The sequence below is a fragment of the Mobula hypostoma genome, chromosome 14 (assembly GCF_963921235.1).
Source record: "Mobula hypostoma chromosome 14, sMobHyp1.1, whole genome shotgun sequence".
Lineage (NCBI taxonomy): Eukaryota > Metazoa > Chordata > Chondrichthyes > Myliobatiformes > Myliobatidae > Mobula > Mobula hypostoma.
Genome location: NC_086110.1, coordinates 42,295,562 through 42,307,614, shown reverse-complemented (window position 1 = coordinate 42,307,614; position 12,053 = coordinate 42,295,562). Strand labels below are relative to the sequence as shown.

General features: G+C 41.5%; 1 protein-coding gene across 1 annotated transcript in view; it reads left to right on the top strand.

The window, feature by feature from the left end:
- The window catches only part of ca5a (carbonic anhydrase Va), a 64,551-nt gene extending 61,545 nt beyond the window's left edge, over positions 1-3,006 (top strand). Inside the window, exon 7 of the mRNA XM_063067019.1 lies at positions 555-3,006. Coding sequence (XP_062923089.1) covers positions 555-674 — 120 coding nt within the window. The 3' untranslated portion in view covers positions 675-3,006. The remainder of the gene's footprint in view (positions 1-554) is intronic.
- Positions 3,007-12,053: the final 9,047 nt, after the last annotated feature.

Below are 12,053 nucleotides of genomic sequence, written 5' to 3'. Positions count from 1 at the left end.
CAACCTTTTAGGACTTCTGTATCAGTATTGTTTTTAATTTGTTTGTATTCTCATTTATCTATATAAAGTTTCATTCAAATTTGCTACTAACCACAAATTCTAGGCCATTATAAAGTTGTAGTAAGTTGTTAAGTACTATTATAACACCAACCTGTTAGGAAATTATTCTAAAAATATCAAAACCAAATTTCATAACACTGTATAGTGTTGTGCTATCTGCAGAATTAAGTACTATCTATATAAAAGAATATGAACCTTTGAATAAAGCTTTTATCTTTTTCTCTTCACCTCTTTGTGATTTTGAGGTATGTATGCTCTGGATCAGTATGCAATGATTATTTACTGCTGATAGCATAGTTACCTGAGCACTTTGTGACATATTCACAGCTGCGTACTGTATTAATAATTAGAAAATGGAAATTTCTTTTGGGGTATTTTGTCCATTGTTCCTTGAAAAATACAAACTGGTTGTTTTTTTTTCTGTTGAAATTATCCTCATAGTGGGGATCATAGCGCTATGCAATTGTTTTATTTGTTCTTTTTCTCTTTAACAGCTGGCTGTGTTTCGTAGTTTGTTTAGCACAGCTCCTGGGGAAAAGCAAAAACATATGGTGGACAACTATAGACAATTACAGCCTTTGTTGAAACGCACAGTCTATACAACAATCCCATGAAAATAGATCTCTACAGAAAGGACATCCGTGAATGTGGAAAACTGTTTAAACAAATATACCTGAGCGCCTTTCTTATACTTTACGCACATTAAATAACTTCTATGGTTGGGTGAACTGGAGAAAGAAATAACTTAACCTTCAAAGTCTACATATAGGATCTTCTAATATATATCAAAAGCTAGACACAATTCAGAATATGTTTATATATTTGGGTGTATTTTATAATTTGGTACAGTTAAAATTTATAATTTTTATTATTTGATGCTGAAAATTATATCTATTAGGGTGTTTGTATCATCTAGAATGACAGAAAAAATGTCAATGTTTTACAAAGAACACTAAATAAAAGCTAAACCTTGGTCTCATACTTATCAATGGAACATTGCTTATAAACTATATTTGTATAATGTTTAGGATTTTATTCAAAATTATAGTGATTGTTGAAGAAAATGTTGACTGGAACTGTTAAGTTCATCCAAAGGTGCATGATAGAATGGTGCTACAGCAATCACTGTTGCCAATTGGATGAAAACTTGTCTCTTGTTCTACAGGTAGCAACAGCATGCCACTTGACTCCTTGTATTTGTTCTACCATGCAGAAGATCATAACTTATCTCTTGCCTTTGTGTCACTTTCCTGCACTAACCACCATATGCCTTGATTCTCTTGATATATGACAATCTATTGATCTTTCTTGAATATATAGTATTCAGCAGCTGAATATCCACAGCCCCCTTGGATAGAGAATTTCAGTGAAATTTCCTGTCTCTATCCTGGAAAGCCAAAGTTGTCATAAGCAATGGAAAATATGAACTCCACACCTATCCTTTCTACACCTGCAGTTTAGAAAAATGAGGGATCTCAGTAAACTCAAGAGTACAGGTCTGATTTTGCATAATCACTTTTCATATGTCAAGTTCATAATGTCAAGAATCAATAATGGATTTTTGCTGCACTCCCTTCATCACAGGTGTATCTCTAGATAGGGAGAACAGACTTCGTGATTTGTGTACGAAGGTAGCAACGTTTCAATGAGTTTCAACTTAAAAAAAATAACTTTTTTAAATAAGGTGGGTAATATTTTTCCACATTTTACCACCTACAATATTCTCACCAATTTATCATCATCATCAGGTTTGAGCTTTGACTGCCATGGCCCACACACTCCTGTTTCGGGTCAAGTGGATCAGTTCATTGGTATTCATTTCCAGTTCTCTGGCTGCTGTCTCCATCATCATTTGTCTTTGCCTTCCTTTTGCTTTCTTCCCTTCAATCCTTCCCATAATTACTGTGCGTTGTAACTCCTCTTTCCTAATCACATGTCCAATGAAATTACATTGCCTTTTCATGATCTCATACATTATTTCTCTTTTTGTGCTTGCTCTGTTCATGGCATCCTCGTTAGATATTCATTTCGTCCATGATGATCTTTGCATCCTTTTCAAAAACCACATCTCTGCTGCTTCAATTTGTTTCCTCATGTTACTAGATATTGTCCAACATTCTGATCCATATAACATAACTGGATAAATGTAACATTTCAGTACTCTGAGGCAGGTTGTCATGCCTAGTTTAGTGTTGGTCAGTATACTCTTCATTCTCGTAAAGGTGTCTTTTGCCATCCCTATTCTTCTTTTGATGTCCATGTCGCACCTGCCATCTGATATCACCCAGCTTCCTAAGTAGCAAAAGTTCTGTACTTGTTTTATGTCTTCCCCATTTATTTTCAGTCTGCAGATAGGATTCTCCTTTTTGGATATCACCATATATTCTGTCTTTTTGCAATTGATAGATAGACCCATTTTTGCACTTTCGTCAACTATATCAATTAAGTTTTGTAGTTCTTCCTCCGTACTTGCAATTAACACAGTGTCATCCACATATCTGAAATTATTGATGTTTTCACCACCAACTTTGGTTCCCAAGATCTTTCTTTTTTTGTAATGTTGTTTCATTGTACACATTAAACAGATCAGGGGAGAAAACACACCCTTGTCTAATGCCTCCCTTGATTTTCGTAAACTGACTCACTTCTCCATCTATTCTTACAGCGGCAGTTTTTTCCCAGTACAGATTTCTGATTAGGCGGAGGTCTTTCGAATCTAAATCTAGAGTTTCCTGTAATATTTCAGGTAACTTATTGTGCTTCACTTTATCAAATGCTTTTGTGTAGTCGATAAAACAAACAAACAAATCTTTTTGCAATTGAATAGCTTGTTCTGATAGTATCCATAACATTAATATCATGTTCCTCACCACCTATTTATATTTATTTAGAGCCTCTCTGCATGTCAACCAGCTTTGTATCATTAGTAAATGTGGATAGACTCTTAATTCCTTTATTAAAATCATTGATTGTGGATAAGTGGAGAAAATCAGATTCCTGCAGTACTCCATTATTCAGCTCCAAACCCAAAAGTTTTCTTTTGTGTTCTTTCTCTGTTTCCTTTAATGCCTGTATATACTGGCTGTTGCACTGTTCAATATCCTTTTTTTGACATTCTTCCCTGTTCTATCATCATTTTCGAAGTATAGAAGCTCCCAGGGTAATGGATTACCTGACTTGTGGAAATCTTACTTTGCAAAATTTCTCTCGGTACATTTTTAAAGCCAGTATTAGAAATATGGTTCATGGTGTTTATTAATGACTAGATATGATATATATTCAATTCATTTAATTATGGCTAATATTAGAATGATTATTCAATGACATGAATTATGGCAATGCATGTAGAACAATACAATATGGGTTACCAAAGTTAGTAGACATTTCTGACTTAAATCTGCTTACAAATCTGCCAAAGACTTTGCATAAACCTTTTTATGACTCTAGGTTCCCTGTTTCGGTACTCTCCTGTGTCCTTTATATTGTTTAAAGGCCACGTCTGATTTCAGCTTTCTAAAATTTGACTCTCTTTTATAGCCCTCTTTATTATTTATGAAACATCTGAGCCCTAGAAGGTGAAGCAGCCAGTCCCCTCCTTCATTTAACACAGTCTCTGTAACAGCTACAACATTGCTGTTTTGTGTACTAAGGTCATCTACCTTGTCCATGATACCTGCTTATAGAAGTGAAAATCAAAGTATATGCTGGGGAACTGAAACAGACTTAAGATGTGCCACTGGACTCTGCCAGACACCAAAGTAGACTGATAGACTGGGAAATTTGTCTGTAAGTTTTGGCTCACATGTTCCATTGCACAAGAGGAAAGACTTGGCTTCCTTTAAACAGGTAAATGTTTTCAGTTCTACCTGGAACTGATTGCATTTACTAGCAAAATCTAGGTCAATGCAGAATGGAGAACAAGAATAGAAGAGGGAATGGTGATACATAGCTACTATAATATCTTATGCCTCACCTTTGTTATCTTTTAAATAACTTATTTCAATATGGTGGTGAGGTAGAACAATCCACCTCTTTTTTAATATTTTAAGGGAAGAATAAGAAATTATGAACAGTAAAAGGTCAAATTAGAGGAGGAGTCTAATGTTATACAAATGGACAATATGCTTGAACATAGTCAAGACCTCATTCTTGGGATATTAACCTCAGATATTGACAGCAGTCTTCTGTTGGTGGATTCAGAGAGTTTTGCAAAACACTGGTTTTGCTACTCCAGTGCTTTGAAATACCTGTTTGAGGATGAAATTGCGTGGGGTTTGGTTTTCAAATATTTCTATCTTTAGCAGCTCAGAATTTTTAATGGAGGAGCAGAATGATAAAGGAACTTTGTCTTCTAGATATTTAAAGCTCAGTCTTGCACACATTTCAGTGAAGAAATCAGTGATGGTTTAGAGCTCTGCCATTGTGACCGCGCACACTCAAATTAGGTTTTACTGCCTTCAACGAGTAAAAAACACAAGAAATTCTGCAGACGCTGGAGATCCAAAGCCACACATACAAAATGCTGGAAGAACTCAGCAGGCCAGACAGTATCTATGAAGATGAATAACCAGTCAATGTTTAGGGCTGAGACGCTTCCTATGACCGGTCTCGGTGCAGAACAGCAACTGTTACTCATTTCCGTATCTGCTGCCTGACCAGCCGAATTGTAACACATTTGGTGTGTGTTACCTTTAACAAGTCCCTACGTTTTTCAGCATCAACCACTGGATGGCAGCATTCCGTTTTTTTTACCCTTATCATTCAGAAGTACGGTATAGCAGAAAGTAGTGAAAATTCCATTCTGTCCACCTGCCCCCGCTCCGGACATCAGAACACCTCCCTGAAATTTCATTGATAACTTCCTGTACCCTACAAATTCTACACCTTTCAACCAGTGTCAAATCAGAGTGCAGCATACACAATGCATATTCATCTTGTGTCTGCTTCATAAATGTATGCAAACTTTAACCTTAATCTCAGTGCAATCTGAGTCAAACAAAACAGCTTCATCTCTCCAACAATTTCTTTCCCTTTAATATTGCACCTTACCAACGAGTCCACACCACAGTAGTGCTGATTTCTGAGACGGCTGGGAAACTGTTCACCCTCCATTGCAGAACCAAGGTCAACTTCCGTCATTGAACTGATATAGACAGGTAACCTTTGCATATACGCACCAAGTCATTTTCATCTTGCTCACTGAAGCAAATGAGACATTCAGCGCACTGTTAGTGTCAGGACCTCCACCAACTTGCTTCAATGTACAGCACTGCTATTGGCAACAAACGCCAACATGAGGAAAATGTGGACTGTTGCTCAGATTTCAAGAAATATTTCTCAATGGAGGTGAATATTGATGATGATATTCACCATCACCTTCAGGGTGTCAGCAGACTTTGACTGACTGAACAGTACATGAACATCAAGGTAAACCTACCACAAAACTCATGAACTAAGCGTCTGCAACTCCCTCTGCACTACTATACATCTCAATGTACTGTAAAGTTACCATGTACAATACCCAGCTTCACTGACTGGATAAGCCAACCAACATCAGTGTCTTCTCTCAGTCCCAGTCTATCTTAAATTCTAATTACACCTCAGAGAAGCAGGCTCAACACCAGATTTCCAAAGCAGACACTTAGAGATTGTGCAGTGGACAGAGGAAACCCGAGAAGAGTTTAACACATATTCCACTCTCCCCTCCTACCCCTCCTCACAGACCCCACCCCCCACCCCCACACGAAACCACCACAGTGGTCTTCACAGCTGAACAGGTGAGAAGACAGCTGAAATGTCTCAACCCAAGCAAGGCTGCAGGACCGGATGGTGTCAGTACCAGGGTGCTCAAAGCCTGTGCCCCTCAGCTATGTGGAGTACTTCGCCATGTATTCAACCTGAGCCTGAGGCTCTGGAGGGTTCCTGTGCTGTGGAAGACGTCCTGCCTCGTCCCTGTGCCGAAGACGCCGCGCCCCAGCGGCCTCAATGACTACAGACCGGTGGCATTGACCTCAAACATCATGAAGACCATGGAGAGACCTGTTCTGGAGCTGCTCCGGCCTATGGTCAGGCCACACTTAGATACCCTCCAGTTGGCCTACCAGCCCCGACTAGGAGTTGAGGATGCCATCGTCTACCAGCTGAACCATCTCTACGCCCACCTGGACAAGCCAGCGAGCATGGTGAGGATCATGTTTTTTGACTTCTCCAGTGCGTTCAACACCATCCACCCTGCTCTGCTGGGGGAGAAGCTGACAGCAGTGCAGGTGGATACTTTCCTGGTGTCATGGATTCTTGATTACCTGACTGGCAGACCAGTGTGCTTGCAACACTGTGTCCAACAGAGTGATCAGCAGCACTGGGGCTCCACAGGGGACTGTCTTGTCTCCCTTTCTCTTCACCATTTACACCTCAGACTTCAACTACTACACAGAGTCTTGTCATCTTCAGAAGTTTTCTGATGACTCTGCCATAGTTGGATGCATCAGCAAGGGAGATGAGGCTGAGTACAGGGCTACGGTAGGAAACTTTGTCACATGGTGTGAGCAAGATTATCTACAGCTTAATGTGAAAAAGACTAAGGAGCTGGTGGTAGACCTGAGGAGAGCTAAGGTACCAGTGACCCCTGTTTCTATCCAGGGGGTCAGTGTGGACATGAGGGAGGATTACAGATATCTGGGGATACGAATTGACAATAAACTGGACTGGTCAAAGTACACTGAGGCTGTCTACAAGAAGGGTCAGAGCCGTCTCTATTTCCTGAGAAGACTGAGGTCCTTTAACATCTGCCGGATGATGCTGAGGATGTTCTACGAGTCTGTGGTGGCCAGTGCGATCATGTTTGCTTTTATGTGCTGGGGCAGCAGGCTGAGGGTAGCAGACACCAACAGAATCAACAAACTCATTCGTAAGGCCAGTGATGTTGTGGGGATGGAACTGGACTCTCTGACGGTGGTGTCTGAAAAGAGGATGCTGTCCAAGTTGCATGCCATCTTGGACAATGTCTCCCATCCACTACATAATGTACTGGTTGGGCACAGGAGTACATCCAGCCAGAGACTCATTCCACCGAGATGCAACACAGAGCATCATAGGAAGTCATTCCTGCCTGTGGCCATCAAACTTTACAACTCCTCCCTTGCAGGGTCAGACACCCTGAGCCAATAGGCTGGTCCTGGACTTATTTCCCGGCATAATTTACATATTACTATTTAATTATTTATGGTTTTATTACTATTTAATTATTTATGGTGCAACTGTAACAAAAACCAATTTCCCCCGGGATCAATAAAGTATGACTATGACTATTTGTCACATATGACGGGAAAGCACTAGATCGTTATTCAACGATATTCACAAAATCTTCTTGGAAAAAGGGTAACATCAGCACTGGCTTCTATACTCAAGTGGCCACTTTATTAAGTATACCTGCTCATTAAATCAGAATCAGGTTTAATACGACTGGCATATGTCATGAAATTTGCCAATCATGTGGCAGCAACTGAATGTATATAAGCATGCAGACATGGTCAAGAGGTTCAGTTATTGGTAAGATCAAGCAGCCAAATGGAGGAGAAATGTGAGCTAAGTGATTTTGACCGTGAAATGACTGTTGGTGTCGGATGGGGCAGTTTGAGTATCTCAGAATTTGCTGTTCCTGGGATTTTCATGCACAACAGATTCTAGAGTTTACAGAGAATGGTGTGAAAAACAAAAGAAAAATCAGTGAATGGCTATTCTGAGGGCAAAAAGAGTTTGCTAATAAAAGAGATCAGAGGATAATAGCCAGACTGGTTCAAGCTAACAGGAAGGCAACAGTAACTCAAATAATCACACATCACAACAATGGTGTGCAGAAAAGCATCCTCTGAACATACATGTCAAACCTTGTAGAAGACAGGCTGCTACAGCAGAAGAACATGAAGTTACACTCAGTTCAGGAGGTATCTAATAACGTGAATATAGATGCTCCTGGCACATGATCATTCACAATGGGGAAGGAACATAGAATAGTACAGCACAGTACAGGCCCTTCAGCCCACAATGTTGTATCGACCCTCAAACCCTGCCTCCCATATAACCGCCCAGCTTAAATTCTACCATATACCTGTCTAGTAGACTCTTAAATTTCACTAGTGTATCTGCCTCCACCACTGACTCAGGCAGTGCATTCCACACACCAACCACTCTCTGAGTAAAAAACCTTCCTCTAATATCCCCCATGAACTTCCCACCCCTTACCTTAAAGCCATGTCCTCTTGTATTGAGCAGTGGTGCCCTGCGGAAGACCATAGGTCTATTTGTTGTGGTACTGAGTCCTAATATATATGGTGGAAGGACTGTTTCGCAGCCACCCTGCACCCCCACCCCCACAGCCCACCTATTGTATTATGCATGACCTCCTCCATCTGCGGCAAGCTCTTTGAGACAAATCTAACAAATCTCAAGAGCCACTTAGGAATAAACAGAAATGAAGTTGTTGCAAGTCATTTTTGATCTTGAGGGACTGCTTAAGAGATAGAGAGAAATAGAGACCAGTTAGAAATTAATATTGTTGTTTTATTTGTATGACTTAAAACAAAACACTAAGATCCGAAATAAGTACATGCTAAATCAACAAGCATAGTAGATGAACAGTGGGTTCACCTATAAAAGTTGTTGAAGCTTTGTAAGAGTTTGTAAATGTCTCTATCCTGAAGAAGTCTCAGGCCATAACATTGATTGTGTAACACACATCAAAGTTGCCAGTGAACGCAGCATCTCTAGGAAGACGTACAGTCGACATTTCGGGCCGAGACCCTTCGTCAGGACTAACTGAAGGAAGAGCTAGTAAGAGATTTGAAAGTGGGAGGGGGAGGGGGGGATCCAAAATGATAGGAGAAGGCAGGAGGGTGAGGAATGGAGCCAAGAGCTGGACAGTTGATTGGCAAAAGGGATATGAGAGGATCATGGCCTGAGGCCTAGGGAGAAAGAAAAGGGGGAGGGGGGGAAAAACCCAGAGGATGAGCAAGGGGTATGGTGAAAGGGACAGAGGGAGAAAAAGGAGAGAGAGAGTAAAAGAATGTGTGTATATAAATAAATAACGGATGGGGTACGAGGGGGAGGGGGCATTAGCGGAAGTTTGAGAAGTTAATGTTCATGCCATCAGGTTGGAGGCTACCCAGATGGAATATAAGGTGTTGTTTCTCCAACCTGAGTGTGGCTTCATCTTTACAGTAGAGGAGGCCATGGATAGACATATCAGGCACGTGCCATTCTGATATGTCTATCCACGGCCTCCTCTACTGTAAAGATGAAGCCACACTCGGGTTGGAGGAACAACACCTTATATTCCGTCTGGGTAGCCTCCAACCTGATGGCATGAACATTAACTTCTCAAACTTCCGCTAATGCCCCACCTCCCCCTCGTACTCCATCCATTATTTATTTATGTACACGCATTCTTTCTCTCGCTCTCCTTTTTCTCCCTCTGTCCCTCTTACTATAACCCCTTGCCCATCATCTGGGTTTTTTCCCCCCTCCCCCGTTTCTTTCTCCCTGGGCCTCCTGTCCCATGATCCTCTCATATCTCTTTTGCCGATCAACTGTCTAGCTCTTGGCTCCATCCTTCCCCCTCCTGTCTTCTCCTATCATTTTGGATCTCCCCCTCCCCCTCCCACTTTCAAATCTCTTACTCGCTCTTCCTTCAGTTAGTCCTGACGAAGGGTCTCAGCCCGAAACGTCGACTGTACCTCTTCCTAGAGATGCTGCCTGGCCTGCTGCGTTCACCAGCAACTTTGATGTGTGTTGCTTGAATTTCCGGCATCTGCAGATTTCCTCGTGTTTACATTGATTGTGTACTCTTTTCCTTAGTTGCTGCCCGGCCTGCTGATTTCCTCCAGCATTTTGTGTGTGTTGCTTGGATTTCCAGCATCTGCAGACTTGCTCTTATTTGTAAATGGTCACTGTTCTAATTTCAAATAAATGTTTTGATTTAGTAACAATTAAAGTTATTTAAATATATCAACTTTGTTTAAATAAAATACTATTATTTGAAAATATTAAAATATTAAATAAAATTAAATGCATCAAAATAAAATTAAAGAAATAAGAAAATAAATAACTGAACTCATCTTTCCCAGACTCCAGATCAGGAATCTTTATTCAAATGTAATAAATCCTCTGCCAGACTGGCTGGCATGGGATCACAGAAGTAAATTCAAAAACTGAAAAATGAAATGGAAAATTGCAGGGCTGTTGGCACCAGTATTGGATTCCATGTAGAGTCCAGTGACAAAGAGGGGTGAAAAACCTAATCATGTAATTTTTATAGTATTGCAAATGTGTTTATTCAAGGAAATTACCATACATTAATAATATTTCATCATCCTTCCTGTCTTAAGGACATCTTCAGTAAAGTTAGTATCATGGTCTGGTCCATGAAGTCCGCATTCTGGTTCATGGTCCGGTCCATCGATCTTTGTTCCGGGTTTTCCTGTTTTCTCCCTTGTTCTGTTGGGTGCCTTAATTGAGGCACCTGATTCTTGTTGTGGGCTGCCACATAAATACCTCTCAAACCAAGGATCCCCTGCTGGACTGTTCCCTTCCCCTCCCCATTTGAATCCCTGGCAGTTACTTTGGCAAATTATCTCAACAGTTACTTCAGCATTAATCTTTGTCTGTTACCTTCGCCTGCTACCTTGCCTGCAACCTCAACTGTATTGCTGTCTAGTTCAACCACCGGAGTGAGACCGGAGCCTTGCCATGCCAAGATAAGGAATTGTCTATCGTTGAGTTTGGAACTATCTCTTTGTGTCCTTGTGTTTAGTGTCCATGTCAAAGAAGAGTCCCGGCACTAGGTCCTGTTCCCAAGGAGGGGTCCTGGCTCTATGTTCAGTGTATGAGTCCCGGCCCTATGTCCTGTCTCCAAGGAGGGGTCCCGGCTCTGTGTTCTGTGCTCCTGTGCTCAAGTCCGAGACTCTGTGTTCCTGTGTTCCAGGACCAAGTCCAGGTGCCGTTTTCCAGCCCTGTCCAAGTCTGAGCTTTGTGTCCTCATCCAGTTCTGGTACCTCGCCCTGCCCAGTGCTGGAGATTCCTCATCCTGTGCTGGATCGTCCCCATCCAAATCCTCAGCAGTCATCCTGGCCCTGCATCCTAGAAAAGATTCTGGCCCTGCGCTCCAAGCAGGAGTCCCGGCTCCGTACCCAAGAGCCTAACCAAGCCGAGTCCAAGAGCCGAGCCAAACCTAGTCCAAGAGTCTCATCCCGCCCTGGAGGTGCCACGTCCTGTCCTTGCCAAGATCCTCATCCCGAGTCCTTGCCAAGATCCTAGTTCCGAGTCCCAACCAAGACCCAGGTTCTGGGTCCCTGTTCAGACTCTGGTTCCAGAGTTCCATGTTCCTAGTCCAGGCTCCTTGTTCCTAGTTCCACGTCCTGGTCCCCCTTTTCTAGCCCAAGTCCTGGCCCAGGCCCTGAATCCTAGTCTCATCCAGGGCCTGTGTCAATGTCCAGCATCGTTTCTTCCTAACTCCCCTTGCTACCTCGATAATCCTAGTCCTGTTCCCAGAACTTCAGTGTCTGTGTCTTGCATTTGGGTCCACTACCAGTGCCCCTGTGTAACAGTTAGCTGCATAAATATAGACTTTATTTCTTTCATTCTCAGTGCCTTCTTTCAGAGTAAATTCTTTGTGGTGTCACACTGCTAATTTTCCATTTCCTATATCTTTAGGGCTGGCCAAGTGATGCCAGCAGGGTCAAATTAATATTTCTACTACTACCTCCGGTAGCCTGCAGAGCATTTTTGATTTAGTAATTCTGCAACTCATCTGTGAATTGTGGGTTTGAGTACATTATTATACTTGGGTAATTTTACAGAAGTATCACGTTGTCACTCAATTTTACAAGGCAAAAGATACAGAATTGGGAATGTCAGGCACTCTTCTGATAATTTAGAGAAATTTAGTTTGTTGTCCAGGCATAACTACAGCGAATGGTAAGCAAAAGCGAGGGAATATA